Source organism: Monodon monoceros, unplaced genomic scaffold (genome assembly GCF_005190385.1).
Source record: "Monodon monoceros isolate NGI ecotype Baffin Bay Population unplaced genomic scaffold, NGI_Narwhal_1 Super_Scaffold_13, whole genome shotgun sequence".
Classification (NCBI taxonomy): Eukaryota; Metazoa; Chordata; class Mammalia; order Artiodactyla; family Monodontidae; genus Monodon; species Monodon monoceros.
In genome coordinates this window covers 61,467,905-61,495,126 of record NW_021703769.1, presented here as the reverse complement: position 1 = coordinate 61,495,126, position 27,222 = coordinate 61,467,905, and the positions used below count along the sequence as shown (strand labels likewise).

At 51.0% G+C, this 27,222-nt stretch overlaps 1 protein-coding gene across 1 annotated transcript in view; it reads left to right on the top strand.

The window, feature by feature from the left end:
- ABCC6 (ATP binding cassette subfamily C member 6) overlaps positions 1-27,222 on the top strand; it is a 58,470-nt gene that overhangs the window by 10,483 nt on the left and 20,765 nt on the right. The window contains exons 8-22 of the mRNA XM_029221744.1: positions 3,580-3,783; positions 6,105-6,282; positions 9,007-9,168; positions 11,790-11,882; positions 12,079-12,282; positions 12,848-12,994; positions 13,636-13,723; positions 15,827-15,902; positions 17,659-17,785; positions 17,940-18,116; positions 20,306-20,473; positions 21,239-21,413; positions 22,675-22,750; positions 24,979-25,099; positions 26,645-26,852. Of these exons, the coding sequence (XP_029077577.1) occupies positions 3,580-3,783; positions 6,105-6,282; positions 9,007-9,168; positions 11,790-11,882; positions 12,079-12,282; positions 12,848-12,994; positions 13,636-13,723; positions 15,827-15,902; positions 17,659-17,785; positions 17,940-18,116; positions 20,306-20,473; positions 21,239-21,413; positions 22,675-22,750; positions 24,979-25,099; positions 26,645-26,852 (2,204 nt within the window). The remainder of the gene's footprint in view (positions 1-3,579; positions 3,784-6,104; positions 6,283-9,006; positions 9,169-11,789; positions 11,883-12,078; positions 12,283-12,847; positions 12,995-13,635; positions 13,724-15,826; positions 15,903-17,658; positions 17,786-17,939; positions 18,117-20,305; positions 20,474-21,238; positions 21,414-22,674; positions 22,751-24,978; positions 25,100-26,644; positions 26,853-27,222) is intronic.

Sequence of the window (27,222 nt, the reverse complement as noted above, 5' to 3'; positions counted from 1 at the left end):
CCAGAGTGCTTTGCAGGTTCCAAAAGGATATTGACAGAGGGGGAACCTCTCCAGGCTCCCAGAAGGAAGCTTGGATGGTGGGATGGAGGCAGGGAACAGAAGGACTATTTTAAGACTGGGGGTGGAGAGGTAGGTATGGTCCATAACATGCAGGCAACTACTCACTTATTACTTAACCTGAGTGATTAGTTTCCTGGCCTTTAGTTTTCTTATCTATTCAAGGGGGATGCCATTAGCCCTAGCTCATAGCTTGTGGGAGATTAAAAAAAAATGATTCATAGAAAAGAACTTAGCGAATTTCTTAAAAATGGTAAAAGGTCCAGCAATATCAGTTATCCAGAGGATTTCAATCTTTTTCTAGTCCTGCCCACTCTGCCTCACTCTTGCCCTCTCTGGCATCTCTGGAAACTTCTGAGAAGTGCTCAGAGCTTGAGGAACCTGGTTTGTGAAACTTTGGTCTAGAGAAATAAGCTCTCCAATAGAATTAATTAAACCTGGGTTAAATGTAGTCCTGCCATCGAGTGGTGGATGACCTTGGACAAGTCGCTTGACCTCCCTGGAGCCAGGTATTTCAGGGCACAAACAAAGGTAGCTCTGTGGGAAGAGTTACAGGGTTCCCCTGCATACTCTATGACTTTGTGGTGGTTGTTATAGGTGGCTAAATCCCACAAACTAGAAGGAGCCAGAGAGAGACAGAGTCTGCTGGCTCACATAGCTGAGAAGGTAGGTCTGGCCTCAGGTGTGGCTGGATCCAGGACTTGAATGGTGTCCAAATTCTTTCCCTCCATCTCTCAGCTCAGCTGTTGTCTGGGCACTGGTCTCTCCATAACGCCTGTCCTGTATCATGCCAACTCAGCTACCCCTACTACCATCCACACAGAAAATCCCAAGGAAAGCCTTTTATTGGCTGGCTTGAATCCTGTGCCTCTCAGGGGCCAATCCCAGGGCTGGAGAGCAGTCCCCATAATTGGCAGTCCCTTCAGAGCCACACAGGGAGGAGCTGCTCCCCAAAGGAAGGGAGTATGTTTTCCAAAAGGGGTAAGTAATATGAGCAACTCAAAACAGCAGCTCTCACTCTCACCTCAGGCATATCTTGCTGTACTGTGAGTTTAAGTACAGCTTAAGTGAGTTTTGAGCGGCAGAATTGATTCAAAAGGACCCTGGAGGTCTTGTCCACCCTCTCCCAGCTCTCGCCTCCCCTGCCAGCCTGGGAATGATAGTCACCCAGTGTTAGAGCTATAGCACACAGAAACATTCTCCAGAAGAGTTTGAGGATCCGTGAACAAATGACAGAAAGAGAGGAGGATGGCAGATCTGGTTCAGGCATTTTCTAAGCTGACTGATTACGCACCAAGAGAACTTTGGTTTTATTTCTAAAATATTTTGCAACCTTTGGGGGAAGGGAGAGGACGTCATCTTAAGAGGTCACAGACCAACCTGTCTGCTGGCCAAGTCAGGGTCACAGGTGTGTTTGGCCAGCATGGTGTCTTGTTGTTTAAGGATTTTTCTTTGTTTTGCTTTCTAATAAGTCACCAACATTTAAAATGTTGGAGATGTCACATGAAAATCTGGAATTTTGGCCTCTCTTAAAGTAGAATGGCCACATCCCTGCATGGCAACAGGAGGGTGGATCTGGGTAGCAGCTTCCCCATTGAACAGGGCATGTGAGCTTCAGTCGCCACCACTCCCTTTTATATCCCCCAGCTTACATCTGGCCACTCACTCACACCTCCTGCCTTGGCCTGTGGTCATTTTTGGGTCCTGCACTAAATGGCTTTGGGGCCACAGACCAAAGACCAGCCACCAGTCTAGAGACCTGCCCTGATGGAAAGTGAGACCAGCTAGAAAGAAAGAAGTTTTTTCCCAAGCCTGCAGGCTGAACACAGTGACTCAGAATTTTGGGGTGAGCAGCTAGAACAGAACAGAGCAAAACATCCAGCTGGAAAGAGGCTTTCCCAGTGGTCTCTTCACCCACCCCATTTTATGGATGGGAACACTGAGGCTCAGAGGGAAGGGCATTTGGACCTCAGTTTTCCTGCTCAAAGGCCAGGTTCTATCAACCAAACCAAATCATTTCCTTCCTCCCTCCCTCCCTCCTTCCCCTCCTTCCTTCCTTCCACAAATCTTTATTAATATCAAGCAGTAGGCCCTTTGCACACATCACTCCATCTGTTTTTTCCCATTCACTGGACAAGTATTTATTGAGCACCTATGCATTCAGGTGCTGAACTAGGTGCTGGGGGAAATACAAGTAAAAAGAAAATACAAGCAAAAAGTCTACCCACCTGGGTCCCACTTTGGGCGGGGCCGGAGGTGGGGGTGGCCCTGGTTGGCACTTGCCCAGTGGTCGTCCAGCCCAGTGGGTGTGCAGCACCAGCCGAGTCAGGACAAGCACCCAACATTTGGCATCGAGGCGCACGGCCCGGACGCCATGCTGGCCTTGCCTCTGACCCTGCCCGACCCCAGGCAAATTGTGGGCGCCAAGGAGAGCACATTTCAGGGCTACAGAGGTGACAAGGGAGAGAGGTGAGAGCAGGGTTAGAAAAATGGCTGAATTGCAAATACCGGAAGGGGAGGCTGGGGGGCGGGGGTAGGCTTCAAGACAGGGGTAGAAGATTAACATTTGCTTATTTCTTAGCAAACCGGGTGGTAAAGACTGGTTCCTTATAGCCTCTTGTGCTAAAAATACCACTTTTCCTTTGGACTGCATACTGAGATTTGTCCCTCCCCTCCATCCTGAGGAGATGCTGAGAGTATTCTTGAGGGGGAGGGAGGGAGGGACTGGACGACCGGCTTGTGGTGGAGGGGTATTCACACTGCTGGCTGGGCCTTGGGGGTAAAAAGGCTGACTTCTGGGGTCTCAACCCACCTCTCTGAAAAATGAGACGCAGGCACACCACTGATCCTTCAGCTCGTTCAGGTGGAGTGGGGCTAGGCGGTTTGCTTTGCTGGACAACAGGAAACTCGTATCTGTTAAAACTGGGCCAAGAGACTAGTTGCACCCAGTTCTAATAAAAGCAACCAACAGGGCTTCCCTGGTGGCGCAGTGGTTGAGAGTCCGCCTGCCGATGCAGGGAACACGGGTTCGTGCCCCGGCCCGGGAAGATCCCACATGCCGCGGAGCGGCTGGGCCCGTGAGCCATGGCCACTGGGCCTGCGCGTCCGGAGCCTGTGCTCCGCGACGGGAGAGGCCACAACAGTGAGAGGCCTGCGTACCGCAAGAAAAAAAAAAAAAAAAAGTGCTGGGCTCTGAAGGTTGGGATCAAATCCCAGTTCTTACACTTCTCAGCTGTATGCCCTTGGACAAGTTTACCTTCTGAACCTCAGTTTCCTCATGTATGAAATGGGGTTACACCTGAGGGCACTCTCTAGGTTTTTTCTTATAAGGGCACTAATCCCATTCATGAGGGCTGCGCCTGCATAACCTAATCACCTCCCAAAGGTCTCACCTTCTAATACCATCACACTGGGGATTAGTTTCAACATGAATTTGGGTGGTGGGGAGGGGGTGGGGGTGGGGGAGACCCAAACATTCAGTCTATTACAAGGACCCAGAGCTGATTTCTCCTCTCCCCTAAGGCACACCAAGGCGACAGCATTTAAAAGGAAAGGAAACTGTGGTGCGGAGACCCCAGAGACGGAGACCCTTCTACAGCAACAAGGGGGCAAGAGGGGCCCACTGCTGAGGGCCATCTGGCAGGTGGGCCGCTCCACCTTCCTCCTGGGGACCCTCAGCCTCATCATCAGTGATGTCTTCAGGTTCACGGTGCCCAAGCTCCTCAGGTGGGTCCAGGCCTTGGGTGCCTCGCTGAGGCTGGTGGTCCCTTTAACGGTGTCCTTCCAGGGCCAGGGGACCTTCAGCCCTCCTTCTGCCTCTGCCTAGACCTCTGGTGCTCAGGGCACTGAGGGTGGGTGAAAAGGATACTCAGGAAGGACCAATTAAACGAGAAAGTGAGTGACCTTGGGGAGGAGGGAAAACGAGTGAATTCTAGCCTGACTGTATCAGTTTGCTTTTGCTATACAACAAAGCCCCTCAAAAGTGAAGGGCTTAAAGCCACTTCTTTAGCTCATGATCCTGTGGGTCAGCAAATTCAAGCTGGGTTCAGCTGGGCGATTCTTCTTTTCTTGGCTGGGTTCACTCATCTGTCTGCAGTCACCTGTGGGGCTGGCTGGGGACTGGCTAGTCCAAGACAGTCCCAGCTGGGACATCTTGTCTCTGCTCCGGTGGTCTCTCATCCTCAAAAGGTTGATTCCAGCCTGTTCACAGGGCCATTTGGCAGGGTTCCAAGACAAAGCAAAAGTTGCATTTTCTCAGGAGGCCAAAGCTGGTTGCACAGGCAGCCCAGATTCAAGAGGTGGCATATTAGTTTGTTAGGGCTGCCATAGCAAAGTACTACAAACTGGGTGACTTAAACAACAGAAATTTTTTTCTGGTGCTTATCTTTTCTACTGTTCTTTCTTTCTTTTCTTTTTCTTATTGAAGTACAGTTGATTTACAATGTTGTGTTAGTTTCAGGTGTACAGCAAAACGATTCAGTTATATTGTAAATATATTCTTTTTCAGGTTCTTTTCCCTTACAGCTTATTACAAAATATTGAGTATAGTTCCCTGTGCTATACAGTAGGTCCTTGTTGGTTATCTATTTTATAATAGTAGTGTATATATGTTAATCCCAAACTCCTAATTTATCCCCATCCCTTTTCCCTTTGGTAACCATGAGCTTCTCTTCTATGTCTCTGGGTGTATTTCTGTTTTGTATATAAGTTCATTTGTATCATTTTTTTTAGATTCCACATATAAGTGACATCATATGGTATTTGTCTTTCTCTGACTTTCTTCACTTAGTATGATAATCTCTAGGTCCATCCATGTTGCTGCAAATGGCACTATTTCATTCTTTTTATGGCTGAGTAATATTCCATTGTATATCTATACCACATCTTCTTTATCCATTCAGTGGACATTTAGGTTGCTTCCATGTCTTGGCTATTATTGTAAATAGAGCTGCAGTAAACACTGGGATGCACGTTTCCTTTCAAATTAGAGTTTTCTCCAGATATATGCCCAGGAGTGGGATTGCTGGATCATAGGTCAACTCTAATTTTAGTTGTTTAAGGAACCTCTGTATACTGTTCGCCATAGTGGCTGCACCAATTTACATTCCCACCAGCAGTGTAGGAGGGTTCCCTTTTCTCCACACCCTCTCCAGCATTTATTATTTGAAGACTTTCTGATGATGGCTATTCTGACCGGCGTGAGGTGATACCTCATTATAGTTTTGATTTGCATTTCTCTAATAATTAGCGATATTGAGCATCTTTTCATGTGCGTTTTGGCCATCTGTATGTCTTCTTTGAAGAAATGTCTATTTAGATCTACTGCCCATTTTTCGATTGGGTTGTTTTTTTGATATTGAGCCGTATGAGCTGTCTGTATGTTTTGGAGATTAATCCCTTCTCGGTCACATCGTTTGCAAATATCTTCTCCCATTCTGTAGGTTGTCTTTTCGTTTTGTTTATGGTTTCCTTTCCTGTGCAAAAGCTTTTAAGTTTAATTAGGTCCCATTTAAACAACAGAAGTTTTTGTCCTCACATTACTGGAGGCTAGATGTCCAAGACCAATGTTGTTTCTTCTGAGGCTTCTCTCCTTGCCCTGCAGACAGCTGCCTTCTCGCTGTGTCCTCACGTGGTCTTTCCTTTGAGCACATGCACCCCTGGTGTCTCCTTATGTGTCCAAATTTCCTCTTCTTACAGGGACACCAGTTGTATTGGATTAAGGCCCATCCTAATGGCCTCATTTTAACTAAATCCCCTCTTTAAAGGTCCTATTTTCAAATACACAGTCATACTCTGAGGTACTGGGGGTTAGGACTTTAACATATACATTTTGTGAGGACACAGTTCAGCCCATAACAGGTGGGAGTAAAAACTTCACCTGTTGATTGGAGGAGACGCAAGTCACGCTGAAAATGAGCGTGGACAGTGGGGGAAATGATTGCAACCATTTTTGTAGAAAACGAAAAAGAACCCCATACTGTCTCTGGTCCTCCAGACCTGGCCAGGCTTAGGCAGAGGCAATAGCCACGGGTGCCCTTTCTCACCAGCCTCTTCCTGGAGTTTATTGGTGACCCCAAGACCCCGGCCTGGAAGGGCTATCTCCTCGCCGTGCTGATGTTCCTCTCCGCCTGCCTGCAAACACTGTTCGAGCAGCAGCACATGTACAGACTCAAGGTGCTACAGATGAGGCTGCGAATGGCCATCACGGGCCTGGTGTACAGAAAGGTGAGCCCCAGGGGAGAGGCGTGGCCTTTCCTCTCTCTCCATCCTGTCCCAATTTACAGACAAATGTTCCAGCCAAGAAGAGGAATGTTCCTGAACCGTTACCGTCATCAGTGCCTAAAACCACACTCATTCATCACGTTACTCATAGTTGCTCACACTACACCCTCACCTTCTTGGCTATTTCTATAAGGCCTTGCGTGATCTGACCCTGGGACCTCTTCCATCTGATTACATCACACACTTCCTTCACACTTCTTTCACTTTCCTCCAGCCCCACAGGTCTTCTTTCAGTTCCTCAAGCACGCCAAACAATCTCCCACCTCAGAGCCTTTGCACTTGCTGTTCCCACTGCCTGGGCACCCTTTCCACAACTCTTCATGTAGTGAACACTCACCCCCCTGAGGATAAAGGGCTAACCTACGGGCTGTGTGGAAACTGGATAAAGGTGGACTGTCAGCTCTTTTACCAGGTAACACTGCTTACAGTGAAAATGACCCCTGACCCACTGGTAAATTGCATCTGGGCTGGAAGTTCTGCCAATGAGCTATGATACCCGGAGGTAAGCCATAGCATTGGGCTTCTCTCTGTGCAGTGATTCTTGTCCCCTTGGGGGACCTTGGAACCGAAACCCGTGAGGCTGCTGCTCTAAGAGACGTTGGCCCCTCTGGGGTCTGGAGCATCTGAGCAAGGGCAACCCAGTCCTGTGTAAGCCCCTTTCTCTCACACCTGAGCTGTCACTTGGGAAAGAAGGGGGCAAAGGGATCAGCTCTTGGATGGCCATGTGAGTGGCTCCTGAGTTTCAGGCCACATCCCCCTGAGCACACTGGAGCTGGTGCGGCCTGTCCAGTCTTGGGAGTCCACACATGGAGCTGAGGCTGCAGGAGGATGACCCGAAGGCTTTGCTCTTGCCGTCCCCACCCTTGGGGCAGCCGCCTTCATCACCTGATGAGGCCATACCCCTCCACTCTGCCCTCTAGGCTGCTTCTGTTTTAACTGTGTCTTCCTATTTTCTGTATCTGGTGCTTTGACATCTGGGGTCTTGCTGACCCTGGAGGGACTGCCCCTCTGTCCTTCCCAGGGTCAGCCAGTTCCCAGAGATGCTAAGTGACTCATCTGAAATCATCTCTTTCACATGCAAGCCAACCAATCCAGAGCTCACACCCCAACTGCCTCCTTTTTGGGCCCTAACACTCTAGGCCACTATCCCCTGCCCTAATCGCCCCAGGGCAGGGTACCAGACAATGAGGCCCAGCTCCTATGCCCAGAGCCTGGTGGCATTATTCAAACTAGCCAATCCTAAGCCTGCTTACCCTGTCTGACCTTCCCATGAAAACCACAACAAGCTCTTGCCTGTGGTCCCTCCAACCCTGCAGCATCCTGGTGCTTCCCCAAGTGGCCCCCTCATAGCGTGGGGTGCCCCCTCCTCTTGAGATCTGTGAGTATAATAAACCCTCTCGTCAAGGGCAGTCTTCTCTGATGCACTGTGGGCTTGCCATGCCTGAATAATGATAAAACCTATATTTTAAAACACTTCTTCATGGCACTCATCATAATTACTATTAAAGGATGAACTATGTAAATCTTTATTTAATTTTGTTCCCCAGCTCAAACTCCACTCCAAAGAGAGCAAGTGCCCCGCCTCTGTTGATCACAGTACTCACCTCAGAGTGAGGCCCTACAGAGCAGGTGCTCAGTAAAGATTTGAAGATTTTTTTTTCAGAATTTCTACACTCAATCATTTCCAGCTCACCACTTCACCCCCTCACTTCTTCCCTGACACACTCAGCAGAGAGAGGATTGCAAGTAGCACGTAGCATTCAACAGGCTGGAAGGGGTCCACTGTGACCCCAGAGTTAGGGCAAATTTGGGGCTGCCAGAAAACCAGCTTGGTGTCTGAGAGGCACACTGAATGCCTGCAGGGGTCAGTCTAACACCCTGTCTAGCCCATGTCGTGCCTCTGTCATCCTGGATTCCAATCCTGGCCCAGCCACTTAGGAGCCCTCTGGCTTTGGGCAAATCGGTCAATTTCTTTGCGCCTCAGTTTCCTTAGCTGTGAAATGGGGTTAATAATTCTGCATCTCACTGATTCTAGTCTCACCTTTTTTTCTCTTTTCAACTTCTGAAATCAAGATGTTTTAATTTAGTTGGCATTGATTTTTTTCCCATAGTGATACAAAAATAGAGAGTACTTTATCCACAGTGTTTTGGATTGAATGAAATACGGCAGTACCTGCTCCATACTGTTGTCTGATGTGCCCCATCACGGAAAATGGTGAAACTGTTAGTTTATTTAGCACAGTGCCTAGGATATAGTGCTCAGCAGATGACCACCATTATCAGCATGAATCCAAGGTTTTTATGTAGTATGTTATTAATTGTTATTAGTCCAGTGCTTTAGGGGTTTCAGGGTATTTTCATTTTTGTCTTCTCCCCGGAGTCTCACAATGGGAAGTTAGCTGAGGAGATTTTATTAGCCCACTTTACAGATGAGTGAACTGAGGCTCAGATGGTAAAGAAATCTGCCTCAGCCAGCAGGGGCAGCACAGCTTAGACCCCGGCCTGCTGGGTGGCTGTTCTCTTGCTCAGTCCAAGCCGTGGGCCTCCCTCCCTCCTGGGCCCTTCCTCCCTCCGTGGGTCTCCCTGCCTCCATGGGCCTCCCTAACTGCCCCTCACCCACTCCTTCCCTCCTTCCTGACTCAGGTCTCCATCTTCTGCCCCTCCCAGGTCCTGGCTCTGTCCAGCAGCTCCAGAAAGGCCAGCGCAGTGGGGGACGTGGTCAACCTGGTGTCTGTGGACGTGCGGCGGCTGACGGAGAGCATCACCTACCTCAACGGGCTGTGGCTGCCGCTCATCTGGATCATCGTCTGCTTTCTCTACCTCTGGCAGGTGTGCTGGGGCAGAGGGAGCTGGGATTTGAGTTGAATCCTCCCCCCCCCTCCTCTCCTCCTTCTTAACCCTATCCCCACCTGCACCCTGAGGGCTGACGTAATGGGCAAAGTCTTCGACGAGGATGACCTTCACTTCACCTTGGGCAGGATGCTCACCTCTCGGGGCCTCAGTTTCCTCGTCTATAAGATGATGATGGTGATGACATTGGCACTTTTTGGGTGTGATATCGGGGTACCAAGTGGGCAGATTAAGCATGTTTTGAAGTTACCAGTAATGGTAGGGCACCATCACCACCACCACTACCAACAACAAAAAAAAATGGAAAGAAAATTTAGGGGAAAGAATTTACTACTTGGTTTTCAAAGAGCATGAAGTAGCCAACCAGGCAAAAAAAAAAAAAAAAAATCAGAACTTTTTCTAACTTTCTTACGTCTGTTTTGTGGTGCAGGGTTTTCTTTTTTCTTTTTAATTAAAATCACAGACTTTGTAGTGGGACTGCCTGGGTTCGAATCCTGCTTTCACCACTTGCTAGTTGTAAAACCTCCCGGTACGTAACTTCGCCTCTTGGTGCCTCATTTCCTCATCGGCAAAGTGAGGATTATAATTAACCAAAGTGCCCCAGCCCTTGAGTTGCTGAGGAATTAAATGAGCTAATACCTGTGAAGCACTTAGATAGCATCTGGGACACAGCTATACCCTATAGGTGTTTAATTGTCTTGTTGGTTATGCATGGGGGTGGGGCAGTTCATTTGAAGATCTTCTTCAGCTCTGCTCCATGTGGGCTGGTTCCAGGCTCACAGACTTTTCTGTAAAGGAGAAGATTGTAGATATTTTAGACGTTAGGGGCCATAGGGTCTCTCTCAAAACTATTTAACTCTGCCCTTCTAGTGCGCAAGCAGCCACAGACAATACTAATCAAACAGGCCTGGTGGTGTTCCAATAAAATTACTTATGGACACTGAAGTTTGAATTTCATGTAATTTACACATATCATGAAATCATCCTCGTTTGATTTACTTCAATCACTTTAAAATGTAAGAACGATTAACAATCTTTGTACGGCTTGAGGTCGGCATATAAACAGGAGAGATCTGGCCCATGTGCTGTGTTTCACAGGCCCCTGGGTGGGTGTATCGACAGCATATTGATTGTGAGTGAGTGTGGAATGCTCCAGAATATCAGCTGTGTGTTATCATCATTATTGTACCTCTGCTACTGCTCCAGTGCCCCCACCATAAGGGCTTGGGGCCTGGACACTTTTTGACTTGCTACCTTGCAGTCTAGGACCTAGCATACAGAGGGTGCTCAGCAAGTGCATAAATGTTAGCTGTTATTATTAGAGAGAAAGGGAGGAAGGACACTGGGGAAAATGCAGGGCAGTTAAGCAGGCCGACGGGTGACTCAAATGAAACTGCAGACAACACACCCATCACTTTCCCTGACTCTTGGCAGGTGGTCCTAACATCAGACGGGTAACCATGAGGCCCTGGTAAAGGGGGAGGGGTAGGAATTGGGGTTGCTACAGTTAGCATTTGTAGCATTTTTGCCAGAGAGAGTTTATTTAACCTTCTGTTCACATTCCTTTGAATATTCTCCCAGCCCTGGCTGTAGGCAGGTGTTTGCCTTCTGGGCATCTCTCCATTTGGCCATTGGGAGGCGCAATTGATGCATAAATGAAACACTGGCTTGCTATGGCGTCAAGATTAGAAAGTAAACATTCTTAGGGGCTGGGAGGGGAAAATGAGGCCCACAGACTGAAGGGGGGGGTGGGGCTTGTCTAGAGAATGGACCCAAATGACCTCAGGAGGAATCTCACATCATAGCCACTTAAAAATCATTTACCCTACTCGCCACCTCCACATTTTCCAGATAGAGAAACAAACGAGGGAGGGAAGATAACTGTCCCAAGTCACAAAGCTGGGGGGTAGGGCTGCCAGACAAAATACAGGACGTCCAGTTAAAGATGAATTTCAGATAAACAGAAGAATTTCTTATTATAAATATATCCCAAACATGACATGGGATACACTTATACTAAAAACTTATTTGCTGTTTATCTGAAATTCAAATTTCACTGGGCAGGCAGTTAAATATATTTATTTGCTAAATCTGGCAACCCTTGTCAGGGGATAATCATTGATTTTATGACACCAGCATTCACTACAGGCCGTGGGAACAGCTCCATTTCCATTTAACGTGAGAAACTACAGCTTAGGGAGGGTCAGTAACTTGCCCAAGGCCACACCAGTATGTGTAAAGTCAGGATTTGAACCCAGATCCCGATTCCAGCGTCTGTCTTCACCGCTCTAGCCAGGCACCGCCCTTGCCCTGCCCATCTAGGTGCATGACTCGTCTTGACTATGACCCCGTCCCCACTCCATCGCGTGAGGTGCATCATTTCCCCCTCTCTCCCCTCCCTAATGAAGATGGACTCCATCTTCCACAGGTATTTCCTTCTAAGGAGCCCATGAGTCCTGGTCTCTAAGACCTGGTGGCTGCACTCATTGGACTCTCTGACACCTCCCTGCCTTAGGGCCCAAGTCTGAGCCTCCCTCCACCCCTGTACTGACAGCTGGGCTTCTGGAATTGTCTCATGACATCCTGCCCTTTGTCTCCAGCTTCTAGGACCCTCTGCCCTCACCGCCATCGCTGTCTTCCTGAGCCTTCTCCCTCTGAATTTCTTCATCACCAAGAAGAGGAACCACCATCAGGTTTGGCATTTGGAAGAAGGGACACTCCAGGCAGGAAGGGGGCGGGAAGCCTGCAGGTCCTGGGTCCTGCACTGGTGCAGGGCAGTGGGGAGGAGAGAGGTGTGGGGTGGGCGTGGTGGCGGCTTGCGGCGGTTGCAGAGAAGGAAAATCCCGGACTTGTCCCTGTCCCCTCTTCTCTTCTTCCCTCTGGTCCCAGGAAGAGCAAATGAGGCAGAAGGACTCTCGGGCGCGGCTCACCAGCTGCATCCTCAGGAACGTGAGGACGGTCAAGTACCACGGCTGGGAGGGAGCCTTTCTGGACAGAGTCCTGAGCATCCGGGCCCAGGAGCTGGGCGCCTTGAGGACCTCCAGCCTCCTCTTCTCTGTGTCTCTGGTGTCCTTCCAAGTGTCCACGTTTCTGGTGATGTCACTCTGGTCTCCCTGCAGAGCATGGACTGGGGGAGGGAGTGCTGGGGGCGGGGATAAGGGCTCCCCATATAGGATCACAGGGTCACCATCACACTGACTGACCAGCACCTAGTGTGATCATCATATCAACGACACCTGGAACCAAAACACCACCAACCCCTGGAACAGAACCACCCCCTAGTGACATCCAGAACTACAAATGCCACCAGGACCTAGAGCCCTCCGTGGCTGCTGACACCTGCAACTTCAGAGTCATCTTCCCAGAGAGTCTAGAGTCGCAAGTTCCACCCATGTCTAGAACCACAAAAATGCCACCAAGATGGAAAACTGTGGTGTCCCCCAAAGCCTGGAACCAAGAGTTTCTGATTCTTAGAACAGGGGTCACACGCACGCAACTCCTTTCATCAGCAGAAGAATTTGGGGGGAGATCTGGGTGGAGGGGAACCCATTCCCACATGGCAGGTGTGGCCACAAGGACCCCTTGAGATACCACAGCTGGCCTGCCTTTCCTGGCCACGTGTAGCAGCTCAATGTCACCTCCTGTGTCTCCCACCCAGGTGGCACTGGTTGTGTTTGCTGTCCATACTCTGGTAGCCGAGGAGAATGCCATGGACGCTGAGAAGGCCTTCGTGACACTCACGGTTCTCAACATTCTCAACAAGGCCCAGGCTTTCCTGCCCTTCTCCATCCACTCCGTTGTCCAGGTGAGGTGGCAGGGAGGTGAGGCCGTCTTGGAGGAGCCTTGTAGGGGTGTAGCAGGCTGTGCCGGGGCAAGGAAACGAAGCAGGGAAAGAGGAGGGCACAGGGAACAGCGGGAAGATGCCAGCAAACATCCTCAAAATAGGCAGCCTCACCTTACCAGCAATTCCACATGCAAGAATTCAGTCCAGTTCCCTTTTTATACAAAGCAATTTCAATTCATTTCTCTTCCTCTACTGTCTGCACTCACACCGTGTGATGAAAATGAGAAAATTGGTCAAGCTGAGCCATCCCTAATTAACTATCCTTTCATCACAGAAGATGGGGTTGGGGCTGGGAGTGGAGAGGGTGCCTCCAGGTGGACAAAGTTTGCCATCATTCCTGATGACGGCCAACTGGAAAAGCCACCATCCTCTTCCCGGGTCTGGTCTGCAGAATGGAAGCAAGGAGGTGGGAGGTCACCACTACCTCATTGTGCCAACCTCACGTGCATCGTTTTCGGTGACCTAGAAAGCTTTGTGTTGATGCCTTGCAAATGTGTAGGACTCGGTAGTCCGGAAGCTTTCCCACCATCTTGAGGCACCCAACGCCCGAGTTCTTTTTTTGCCCTTATGGCACAGTTGACCTAGCGCTTTCGTTTTTCCAGGCCCGGGTGTCCTTTGACCGTCTGGCTGCCTTCCTCTGCCTGGAAGAAATTGACCCTGAGGCCGTGGACTCAAGGTCCTGCAGATGTGGTGAGAGCTGAGTTCAGCAGGAAGGGGGTGGGAGGGATGAGGGAACCAGCAGGGCTCCCCCTTCCCACAGATGGAATGCCAGGCCCAGCTGAGGGGCTGCTGGCGTGTGCTGGCATGTGCAGACCAGGCCATCGGCCGTGTGACTAGGAAACAGATGCCATGTAAGGGCTCTCCCCTTGTACCTAAGAAAGCATCAAGCTGCTTACCTAGAAATCACCCACATGGTGATTAGAAGTATATCCTGTGACATTGGTGCCTGAATCCAAACTCTGGCTCCAGCACTGACCCCAACATGGGTGACCTTGGCCAGTTATTAATCTCTCTGAGCCTCAGTGTTCCCATCTGCAAAATGGACGTGATGATCATCACAGCACCTCTGCATAGGATTGTTGTGAGGGTTAAATGAGTCCTTTGAAGCATCGCAGTTAGAGGAGGGCCCTGCACAAAGTCAGCATTCAGTGCATTTTAGTTAGAATTATTATTAGGAGAAAACCCCACAGAAGTCAGCAAAGAGGCCTCTAAATAACCCAAAATTGCTGTTTCTGAGGCTCCTCACAGCTCTGGGCACGTTTTCAGCTGGGCAAAGCTTTGTTCAGCCAAATCAGTGTGATGTGGGCATTCAGAGGTGGGCTCTGCATTCAAATCCCAGGTCTGCCTCGCCCAGCTGTGTGGCCCTGGGCAGTAACTCCCCCACTGCCGGCTCCATTCCCCACTGTGTCACCCCACCTCCACCAGGATCACCCTGAGGGCCACCAAAAGATAGCAGGTCCCCGGTCTCAGGAGCTGCCCAATAAATAGCTTAGGGTCCGTGATGTCGTGCCTTTATCCCCACAGGAGGGCCCCACGGACCCTGGACCAGAGACCCCTAAGGGTTATTTGAGTCATGACTTTGACACACCTGGTCACCTGCCTGCGGCCAGAGCCTCATACCGCCCCCGCAGTCTCAGTCCCTGCTGTTCCCCCAAAGGTGTGTGACAGTGAGATGAACACAGACACCGACAGCTAATGTTGACCAAGTGTTTACCACGAGCCAGCACATTCAAAGTGCTTTACTTAGTGGTGACTCCCTCGCTCCTCACCCAGCAATATGGGGTGGATACCTCTATGACCCACCCATTTTACTGATGGGGAAATGGAGAAGCATCCCCACACCCCAGACCATTAAGAAAAGACAAGACCCCAGAGTAGGGTAGCCAGACTCACAAAGAAAAACATAGGACTCCCAGTTAAATTTGAATTTCGCATACCCAGAAAATAGGTTTTTTTTAGTCTTAGTAGCTCCCATGCAATGTGTGGTGGCATAATTATCCTAAAAAAGTACTCATTGTTTATCCCAAATTCAGATGTAACTGGACGTCCTGCATTTTGTCTGCAACCCTCCCCTAGAGACCATCCAGTCCAGGGGGTGTCAATGGGTGTCAACCACTCATTAGATGTAAGATTCTCAGGCCCCACCCCCATGGAGATTCTCATTTATTGGTTTGGGCTGAGCCATGCAGAGCTTTGTGTTTTAAAAAATCTTTCCAGGTGATTCTAAATGTGTATTCAGTGTCCAAAACCACTAAATCTGGCTCCTCCCTCATTATATAGATAAAACATCTGAGACCCAGGGACATAGGGAGACCATATGTCCCTGGTTACATCTGTGGTCCCAGTGAAATTAATAACGCTCCCTTCACTCTCCAGAGTCCCGGATCAGGTGATAAATTGTATCAGAAGCCCACTAACCTTTTCTATGAAGGACCCAATTGTACATATTTTAGGCTTTCCAAGGCCCTTTGTTCTCTGTTGTAACTGCTCACCTTTGCCTTTGTAGTGTGAAAGCAGCCATAGCACTACATAAATGAATGGGTATGGCTGTGTTCCAATAAAACTTTATAAAAATAGGCAGCAGACAGGATCTGGCCCCGGGCCATGGTTTGCTGATCCCTGAGTTGTATAACCATCCGGCAGGGAGAGAATATGACCACCACAGGGTCACACACAAGCCAGTAAGTGGAGGGACAGTTTGTTTAGTGGAATAGATTTCCTGTTGCTTGGGGGTCTCTTAGAGAAGGGGCCAGCCGAGAGCATCTCTTATAACTGGTCTTTAATGCCCTGCAGCCACTGGAGAGGATTACATCAGAATACAGGAAGGCACCTTCGCCTGGTCCCAGGAAAGCCCTCCCTGCCTGCACAGGTACAGGTGGTTTCCCTGGTAACAACCTTCCTGTTGCCGTTGATGAAGTGGGGGAGGATGGGAAAGCTGGGAAAGGGAGAGCTCCTGCCCACGGAGGGGGGAACAGGGCATCTGAGCCTCGCCCAACAGGGAGGAGATGGCTCTCTGGTCCCCAGGCTGGTCACGATGATGCCAAGGGAGGCCTGGCCAAGAACAGCCCCAAGGCCCGGCCCAGTCAGCTGTGGGCGCTTTTGTGCCTTCTGTGTCAGACTGGTCATTGTCACCTCCAGCCCCCAACTATTTGGCTGGGTCTCTGTGGCAGAAAACCCCAGCCAACCCCAAAACTCCCTGTGAAGGGAAAGAAAACACCCGGGGCCATATTTGTGTTTCTTGTCATTTGCTCATTTCATTGTATTTATTGAGCACTTGCTATGTGCCAGGCCTTGTTCTAGGAACTGGGAATAGAGTGAAGAAAACAGATAAGAACCCTGTGCTCTTGGGGCTGATGTTCTGATCGGGGGTGGGGGGGTGCACAAATGAGAAATCAGGGTCGGGAGGCAAAGCACGATGTCAAAGGAGGGGTGTGTGCGGTGAGGGAAGGCTTGGCATTTAAACAGAGGTCAAATGAGGGGAAGGAATGAGCCTTGCACGTGTCTGGGAGAGGAGCTTTCTAAGCAGTGGGAACAGCAAGTGCAAAGGTCCTGAGGCAGGAGTATGCCTGGACCCAGGATTCTCCAGCTCAGCACTGCTGATGTTCAGGGCTGGATAGTTCTTTGTCATGGGGGCTGTCCTGTGCACTGTAGCATGATTAGCAGAACCCCCAGTATCTACCCACTAGATTCCAGCAGCAGCCACACCAGGTATAACAACTGAAAGTGTCTCTAGACATTGCTATGTGACACCTGCAGGGCACAATCCCCCCAGGTGTGTTTGGGAAGGAGGAAGTCAGCATGGCTGCAGCAATGGGATGCTGGGTGTCCTTCATGATTGTTAGGACCTCAGCTTTTACCCTGAGTGAAACAGGAACCGCCGGGGGCTTCAGCGGGGGAGTGTCATGAGCCGGCTTGGGTTTGAACAGGTCCCTTGGGCCCCTGCATGGAGGACAGACTGCATGACACAGAAAGGGGCGGGGAGGGAGGGCAGAAGCAGGAAGAGTGGTGAGGAGCTTGTGGCAATGACCTGGGCAAGAGGAGATGCTGGTTAAACCTCCTGCCCAATAAACCCTGTGTGAGTGCGGGTACATGTGTACACACGGGTGTACATGTGTGCGTGCAGATATGTGTATGCACGGGCGTGTGTGAGAGCATGTTTGTGTGTGTGCATGCACTTGTGTGTGCATGGATTGTGTATATGTTGTGTGCATATGTCTGTGTGTACACACATATGGTGTGCATATGTGCACTTGTGTGAGGGTGTGTTATCTGTGTGTGTGCAGTCTATGTATGTAGTATATGTGTGCACAGACACACGTGCCCTATGTGTGCGTGCACGTGTCACCTGTGTACGTGCATGCATGCATGTGTGGTGTGGTGAGTGTGCACATACACATGTGCGTGCATGTGTGTGGGCACATGTATGATCCCATGCAGAATGGCTGCTCGCATAGCCAGACAGGGATCGGGAGAGGGAAGGATGGCCCCCAGACATCCTCTTAGCGGCCCCCCCGCCCCAGGTGTGTTATCAGCAGCCAAGGCTGGCTCTGTCTGGGCTTCACTAATTCTGCGCAGGCTCAGGCTGAATCCTACCCAGGGACACGTCACCCCTTCTGTGTTGCCAGGATCAACCTCACAGTGCCCCAGGGCTGCCTGCTGGCTGTCGTCGGTCCAGTGGGGGCAGGAAAGTCCTCCCTGCTCTCCGCCCTCCTTGGGGAGCTGTCAAAGGTGGAGGGGTCCGTGAGCATCAAGGTGAGGCTGCACCCCTGCCTGTCTGCTGGAATGTCCCCGTCTCTGCTCCTCCATTCCCCGTCTCACAGCTAAGCTCCCTGCCGCCTTCCACCACCACCAAGAGCCTAGCTCCCACCGTTCCTCCTCCGTCCCCATCAGCCTCCTTGTGTTTTAGGGTCCGGTGGCTTACGTGCCGCAGGAGGCCTGGGTCCAGAATATGTCCGTGGTAGACAACGTGTGCTTCGGGCAGGAGCTGGACCTGCCGTGGCTGGAGAAGGTCCTAGAGGCCTGTGCCCTGTGGCCAGACGTGGGCAGCTTCCCTGCAGGAGTCCACACCCAAACTGGGGAGCAGGTGAGGGTCTCAGGGCCTTCTTGGGCCAGGGAGGCATGGCGGCTGAGGGTCATGTGCCACACTGACCTGTGGGTGGTGTGGTGGGAGGGTCACTGGGGTGGGGGCAGGGAGGTAGGGGAGAAAAGGGGCCCAGCTCAGAGCCAAGCACATAGCAGGTGCTCAATAAATAGTTATTAATGAGTGAATGGTTGAAAATAGAGACCGAGGAGAGGCTGGGAGACATGGCAGGGCTTGGTGGTGAGGGGCTCTCCAACAACTGGGAATGAGGTGATCCAGGCTCCTGACTTGCCTCTCTGGGTGACACTGGTCAAACTGCTTCCCCTCTCTGGACCTCACCAAAGGGTCTGGGCAGAGATGTCCAATAAACAGGATGTATGCATCCGGAGCTGTGGGTTGGGCAGGGATTGGCAACTTATGACCCACAGGTCGAATCTGGCCCACCGTCTGGGTTTGTAAATAAAGTTTTATTGGGACCCAGCCATGCACATTCATTTACCTGTGGTCCATGGCTGCTCTTGCACGATAAGGGCAGAGATGAGCAGTTGTGACAGAGACCAGGGCAGTGGGGGTGGGGTGGTGTGCCCACAAAGCTTTAAGTAGTTACTTTCTGGTCCTTTACAGAAAACACTTGCTGACCCCCAGATTAGGGAACTGAGAGTGGAATAGTGGAAGTTTAAGTCAAGTAAATGGGTGAGGTTTCCTCTAGGGAAGAGGAGAGGGCCCTGGAGGAGCCAGAAAGATCAGCTGAGAAGGAACATCTAGGGAGGAGGATGAGGCATCATGCAGCCAAGGGAAAGGGGTTTCAGAAGGAGGGGGGTGCCTGCTGCCGACTACGTCTGTCCAGCTGTGTCACATCCTAAACCAAACGTGATTTCCTGTTACCTCCTCCCCCGAAGCTCGCCCCATCCTGGGTGATGGAAGCTCCATCCTTTCAGAGCTCAGATCCAAAACCTTAGTGTCCTCCTCGATTCCTCTCTTTTTCTTACACCCACATCTAATTCATCAGCAAATCCTGTTGGATCCACCTTTGAGGCAGATCCAGAATGTTCCAGTCCCCACATCAGCTCTCCCCACATTGCTGCAGGAGCCCCTGGCTGCCCTCCTTGTTTCTGTCCTCACCCCTAACAGGCTAATCCCAGTGCAGCAGCCAAAGGGATTCTTTTCAGATCTGTCAGTTCATGTCCTTTGTCTGCTCAGAACCCTCCAGGTCTCCCCATCCCCTCAGAGTCATAGCCACAGTGCTGACCATCACTGACAAGGCGCACCCCCACGATCTGACCCCAGTTATCTCCGACTTCATCTCCCATCATGCTCCCTCTTTCCTGCTTCTCTCCAGCCACATGGATCTCCATGATGTTCCTGGAACACCCAAAGTATGCTCCTACCTCAGGGCCTTTGCACCTGCTGTTCTCTCTGCTTGTAAAGCTGTTTCTCAGGAGTTCACATGGTTCATCCCGTCAAGTCTCTTAGTGGAGAGTAGCTTTCCCTGACCACCTTACCCAGCACAGCAACCCTGCTCACGCCAGTACACCCTACACCCTTCCCCTGCTCTATTATTCTTCATGGTGTATAACACCATCTGATAGGTGATAACATTTTATGTGTTTGTTTATTGATTATCTCTGTCCCACCCCACCCTCATTAGAGTGAAGGATCCATGAAAGCAGGGATGAGGTTTTGTTCATTGCTGTGTCCCCAGAGCCTAGAACACTGCTGGGTGCATAATAGCCATGCAGTAAATATGAGTGGAATGAATGAATAAGTGAAAGAACAAAAGGAAGGAAGAGAGGAAGGGAGGAAGGGAATGGAAGAAAAAAGAAAAGAAAAGAAAAGAAAAGGAAGGAAGGAAATAAGAACATAAGGACTGAAAAGCTACCACTGGATTAGGCAACAGGGGAGTGACCAATGTCCTTGAGGAAGGCTGCATCAGTGGAGAAATGGGAACAGAAGCCAGACTCAAGTGGAGGGAGCAGTGGGTGCAGGAAGCTTGTCTGGAAAGGGGAGAAGCCAGGCAGGGTGGAAGCTGGGGGGGATGTTGGCTTGAGAGCAAGTGTTTCAAGCTGGAGGTGGCCCTAGAGGACAGGCACCATGAGCCATAGCTCACTTTGATGAGCAGACCTGGCCCCTGTCACACCAGCTTCACCCAGCAGGCGTAGACTCAGGTCCCTGTCTCTCTCTTATGGCCACAGGGCATGAATCTCTCTGGGGGCCAGAAGCAGCGGCTGAGCCTGGCCCGGGCTGTGTACAGGAAGGCTGCTGTGTACCTGCTGGATGACCCCCTGGCAGCCCTGGACGCCCATGTCGGCCAGCATGTCTTCAAACAGGTCATTGGGCCTGATGGGCTGCTCCAGGGAACGGTAAGTTTGGGAAAATGTCTCAGAGGGCATAGAGCAAAGGCAGAGAAAGTCCTAACCCAAGTCTGCTTACCACCATTCTCCATGAATCCAGTGTTCCTCTTTGTAATGGTCAGCTTTTGCTGTGACAGTGCTGCATAACAAACAACCCCCAAATGTCAGTGGCTCACAGCAGCAGTCATTTCTTTTGTTGGCTGTGCTTGGTCTTCATTGCTGCACAGGCTTTCTCTAGTTGCAGTGAGCGGGGGCTACTCTTTGTTGCGGTGCACGGGCTTCTCATTGTGGTGGCTTCTCTTGTTGCGGAGCACAGGCTCTAGGTGCACAGGCTTCAGTAGTTACGGCACATGAATCCTAGAGCACAGGCTCAGTAGTTGTGGCACATGGGCTTTGTTGCTCCATGGCATGTGGGATCTTCCCAGACCAGGGATCAAACCCGTGTCTCCTGCATTGGCAGGCATATTCTTAACCACTGCGCCACCAGGGAAGTCCGAGCAGTCATTTCTTGCTTCTGGGTCTGTGGTTAAACTACCACAGCTCTGCCTCAGGTCACTGGCCACATTCAGTTGAACTCCGTGTCTTCTGGTTTCGAGACAGGTTGGAGGAGTCCCTTTATTTCACTGTTGGGACATGCTATTTTTGAGAAAAAGGGCAGGAGCACAAGAAGGAGAGCTTTCCCCACTCTGAGCCCCAGGACACTCCCGGCCCATTCCCCCAGCTCTGGAACAATGGTCAAGCACACGAGTGTAAATTCCATCCCTTCCTGCCCAGACACGGATTCTCGTCACCCATGCGCTCCACGTCCTGCCCCAGGCTGATTGGATCGTGGTGCTGGAAGATGGGGCCATTGCAGAGATGGGTTCCTTCCAGGAGCTTCTGCACAGGAAGGGGACCCTGGCGGGCCTTCTGGATGGAGCCAGACAGCCAGGAGATGGAGGAGAAGGAGGTACTGGCTGGGCTACTCTGTGCCTGGCTTCTGTCACCCTTGGGGAGAAGGTTCCACGGATCCCACTGGCTAGTGGAGCACTCTGGCCACACCCTCCCTGCAGGCCCAGGCCTGGAGGCAGACGCCTCTCCCACAAGGCCACCCAGCCCCCAGTAAGAGCCCGTGGCACCTTCTGTGAGCCAGGGGCTGTGCTAAGTGCTTCTATAAACATGCATTGTCTCATGTGGTCTCCACAACACCCCTGGGGGACCCCTGCAATTATGGCTGCCACTTCTCAGACGAGCAACTCAGGCCAAAGAGAGTTAAATAATTTGCCCAAGGTCACATTAGAATTTGGGTGTGTTCAACTCCAGGGTCTGTGCTTGAAACTGCTACAGAGACTGAGCAAAGAGGTCATTTGGTGCCTTGAGGCCAGAGGCCCCTAACATGCCAGCTAGGGCTTCTACTAATCCAGAGAACACAGTGCCCACTGGAAAAATGACAGTGTTCTGGAAGTGAAGTCAGTGATCCAAGCGCAGCCACAGTGAGTGATAAAGAACAGCCAGGGGCCCCTCCATTCACTCATTTAATCACCACTTAGCCCCTATGAGGTCAGTACTGTACTTAGCTCCATTTTACAGATGAGGACTGAGGCCCAGAAGTTAAGGAACTCGTCCAAGTTTACCTGGCTCATAAGTGGCAGTGTTGGGCTTTGAACCTCCAACTGCACGCTGTGTGCTGCCCCTGCATGACAGAGGGGGTTTCACAGCCAGGTCCCACGTCCCAGGCTCTGCCTCCTCTGTTGAGCCCTGGCTCACCCCGGTAAAAACCCTAAGTGTTGGTTCACGGTGTCAACCTCCTGGAGCTTGAAGATGGAACCCTCCCGGCTTGGGGGATGGTGGGCAGGAGGGTCCTTCCCTGGGGGAGATGACACCTGAGGTTGGGTGAGAGCTACCTGGAAAAGAACATTGCAGACATAATGAATTGCTTATGCAAGGGTATTGGGGAGACCCGAGCTTTTGGACTATGTGCAGTGTTTCCTGCTGTTTCCCAACCCCAGGTTCATAGCTGATGCTTGATTATATTTGCCAAGTGAATAAGTGGATGAATGAATAATGTTCCTGGAAGAACCCAGGGAGGATGGAGAGAGGGGGGAGGAGGCAGATCAGAGAAAATGGATGCTCAGCGAGTGGAGGCTGCACAGCCCATGGGTGTCAAAGCTGGCATCCGGACCCCGAGGTACCAACCCCCATAGAGTGACATGGCTCCCTTGACCTTGCAGAAACAGAACCCCCGGCCAGTGCCAAGGACTGCAGAGGCTCTGCTGGAGGTGGGAGGCTTGAGGGTGGACCAGAGAGGTGAGTTTGCTCTGGTGCAGAGCTTGGGGAGGGCACAAAAGCTGAGGCTGAAGCAAGGCGGCTGTGTCACCACCTGCATCTCAACCCTTCTGGATTGAACATCTGCTTAAGACCCACCATGGGGCTCAGCCGTGGGATAATTCACCAGAGACTATGTGACAATCGATTAGCCACAATGATTAAGTCCCCACATGTTCTGTTCATAGGATGACCAGTTTGCCCTCAGATGTGATGAATCCCTTAAAGTTTATCAGAGTTGTCATGGCTGGAGTGGGGCAGGGCCAGCTCCAAAGAAGGATCCACGCCATAGTTGTTAATGTCCGTGCCAGGCCCTGTCACTCATGCTCTGAAGGACATCAGCATTGCTTGGTGCTGGTGGGGGCCACCAGGAGGAGGCCTGCTGCCCCCTTTAGCCAGGCCATAGCTGGGCTCCTGTACTCTCCCTTTTCATGGAAAGCGACCTTGTGAGACAGAACGACAGACCACTGGGAACCAGAGGGTGGGAGCTTAAGTGCCAGCTGTTAGGGAACTGCAGGGGGAACCGGAGGGCCTCGGTCCCTGAGGTTGGGCCCCAGTTCCTCCCATCCCAGCTAGCCAGCCAGAGTACTCCTGGGCCACACATTGGACCGGCCTGCCGTCTTCACAGTGCCCAGTATCCTAAGTAAGACCAAATAGGTAGATAATAGGTAGAGAGGTAAGTAGGTAGGTAGACAAATAGGGTGACAGACAAACAGATAGATGATGAATGGATGAATAGACAGATAGATGATAGGTAGAGTTCATAGACAGATGGATGTAGGTAGATAAATATTGTATTGGAAAAACCTGCTAGTCTTCCCTCTTTCTCTCCATTACTCTCACACAACTACAACGTTCACTCTGACACCAGATGGGTGCCCCCTGCCCCCCCGCAAACCTTCACACCAAGCAATTCTCCACAACTCAGTTCTGACACTGTCTATCTGGAGATGTCAGATCCCACAGGTTAAGGGCTCAGTCCCTCAAGTCTGCTCCCCCCACTTCAGATGCCAATTGCAAGTAGTAGGTCTCCAGGCTTCCCACAACTTCTGTCCTACTTGGGGACAAAATGGGGGTTTGCATCACCCCCTCCTTGAGTTCAAGTGATTTGCTAGAACAGCTCACAGAACTCAGGGAAACACGTACATTCAGCAGTTTATTAAAGGATGTGACAAAGGAGACAGAAGAGCCAGCTGAGGAGATTCACAGGACGAGGTCTGGGAGGGTCCCACATGCAGGAGCTTCTGTCCCCGTGGAGCTTGGTGTATCAACCTCTGGGTATGTGGATGTGTCCGCTAACCTGGAAGCACCCGGAATCCCATACTGTTGGGGTTTTATGGAGGCTTCCTCGTGTGGGCATGATCCATTATTAACTCCACTTGCAGCCCCTCTTCCCTCTCCGGAGAATGCGGGTGGGGCTGAAAATTCCAAGCTTCTAGTCATGGCTTAGTCTTTCTGATGACCAGCCCCCAACCAGGAGCCATCCAGGAGCCCACCCAGAGTCACCTCAGTAGAACAAAAGATGCTCCTAGGGCTCTTATCACTTAGGAATTTACAAGGGTTTTAGGAACTCTGTGTCAGGGATGGGGTCAAAGACCAAGTATATATTTCTTAACATAAATCACAATATCACAAAGATGGATAGGTGAATAAATAGATTGATTGATAGATAGAGAGATAGGCAGCCAGAGAGACATAGATTATCCCCATTTTACACCTGAGGAAACTGAGGCACAGAGAGATTGTCAGCTGCCCATGGTTTCACAGTTAGCAGATGGTAATTCACATTTAAGGCTGTCAGCCTATTCAGCCACAGATATAAGGAACATCCAAGAAATCTTCAGCATCTGAATTGTGCAAAGCTGACTTCCTGCAAACCTGGACTGACAAATCTGAGAATAAACAGCAGGTGCAAAATGATTGCAGCAAAGCTTAGAACAAAATGAAAACCAAGTTCCAAAGTTGGCAAATAAGTTCATTCAGTGAGATGGTGTCGGAAGAACAGGCTTGCCTGACTCTGGGGTGATAGGTGGCATCTAGCTGGGCACCACAGAGGGAGGACTGGGGCATGGCACCTAGTTGGTGCTCAGTACATTAGTTGAATGAATGAATGAAAGAGTGGCTCAGTGGCTTCCAGTGGCCATGAGGGTTGGGCATATACACCCCACGAAGAGAGACACTGATTTGTCCTCATTTCCTCTAAATGACAGGTCCATGAAGTTAGTCCCTGAGAAGGACAGCGCCACTTCAGAGGCCCAGACAGGGGTTCCCCTAGATGATCCTGAGGGGGCAGGACAGCCAAAAGGAGAGGACAGCATGCAATATGGCAGGGTAACCACCCGCTGCTCCCTCCCCCCCTCCACATCCACTGCCACTGCTGCCCCCGGGGACTCAGGACCTCCCAAGAGATACAGCATTTGGGGGGAGGACGGGGCTGGGGGGACGACTCACCTTTATTGAACACCTACTATGTGCCACGTAAGATTCTAGATACTTCATACTTCTTAATGCCCACAACCACCCTAAAATCAGATGGTGATAGCTCCATTTTAGAGATGAAGAAACTGGGTTCTTAAAGAGTTTAGACATTTGTTTGTGTTCTCACAGCTAGCAAGTGACCAACTTGGGACCCAAACCTAGGACAGTCCGAATCTGAAACTTGTACTACCTCTTCTCTCCTATGCTGCTTTGTCCACCCATCCCCCACCCATTCACCCACCTACCTACTCATTCATCCATCCATCCATTTACCTTTCCACCTATTCACCCATCCATCCACCTACCCATCTACTCACTCTTCTATCCATCTCACACAACCATCCACCCATCTGCCACCCTGCCATCCATCCATCCATCCATCCATCCGCTCATTTATCCCCCCACCCTCCTACAGACCCACTCATTTATTCATCCACCCACCCACCTACCCATTTACTCACCCATTCGCCCACTCAACCATCCACCTGCTCATCCATCCAGAAGACATTTACAGAACCCCCACTGTGTGCCAGACAAAGTTTCTGCCTTGGTGGAGCTTGCCGGCTAGTGGTGGGGGGCAGGGGAGAGAGTGAGAAAACAATTATGCTAATAAGCAAGGTGATATCAGGTAGTGATAAATGCTATAAACAAAATAAAGAAAGTGATGAGACAGGGACCGACCAAGGATCAGGGACCTGCTTGGATAGGATGCTCTGAGGAGTGACATTTGACATCCCTGAAGGATGCGAAAGAAGTAGCCATGGAAAGAGCAGGGGGAGGAGCATTCCAGGCAGAGGGAACAGCAGGGGCAGAGACTCTGAGGTGAGAAGGAGCTTAGGGTGCCAGAGAAAAGAAAGGGATCCCATGAAACCAGCGGATAGTGCGTAGACGGTAAGGTGAAAGAGTGTACAAGAGGTTTAGAATTTCTCCTCAGAGCAAGAGAAAGTCCAGGGCAGGTTAGCAACAGCAAGATGTTTTCAACAGCAAGTGGATGTTTTCAAAAGTTCACTCTGGCTGCAGCTGCATGGAGAATTTCAGATTTGTAGGAACCAGACTTTAAACAAGTGGCTTAACCTCTCTGTGCCTCAGTTTCCCTATCTGTCAGGTGGGAATTATGATGAGGATGGAGACACATGCTTGTCCCATAGTAGGTGTTCAATAAATCACTCCAAACTCAGAAAGTGCCACAGCCTGTTAAGGCTCCCACTGCCATCTGGGAGCCATAGAGGAAGGGGGTCCTGAGGCTGGGCGGGCCTGGAGGGGAGAGGATGCTCCAGGTGGGAGGTACTGCATGGTGGTTCCATCTGCCCCACTGGCAAGTTTTGGGGGCCCCACCTGGCCTCTCCTCTCTCCCCCTGGGGTGTCTCTCTGTCCCCATCTCTCCTACGTGTGCTACAGGTGAAGGCTACCATGTACCTGACCTACCTACGAGCTGTGGGCACCCCGCTCTGCCTCCATGCACTTTTCCTCTTCCTATGCCAGCAAGTGGCCTCCTTCTGCCGTGGCTACTGGCTGAGCCTGTGGGCAGATGACCCCACCGTGGACGGACGGCAGATTCACGCAGCCCTGCGGGGCTGGGTCTTTGGGCTCCTGGGCTGCCTCCAAGGTACCCTTGCCAGCCTTCCTCACTCTCCATCCTCCAGCTCCACCCGAGGGTTTCTCAGGGCTCCTTCGCCCACACCTCCCTGGCTCACCCTGTCCTTCCTGAACATCTGTGCAAATGTCCTGGGTCCAAACACAGACCTGCATCCTTAAGATGGGGCTGGGGAAGTGGGGGACAGGGCACATCCCTACTTTTACAGAAGCCTCAGAGTCTCTTCCAGCCTCATCAGCAAAGGCAGAATCTTGGCCTCCAGATGCTGGGGCAGCTGAGCACTTAGGTGGGGCAGCAGATCCACTGGACTCTGCCCCTCTCCCAAGCTGAGGACAGCCCCAAGTCTGACTGCTGGTGACTTCAAGCACCCCACCCCAATCCC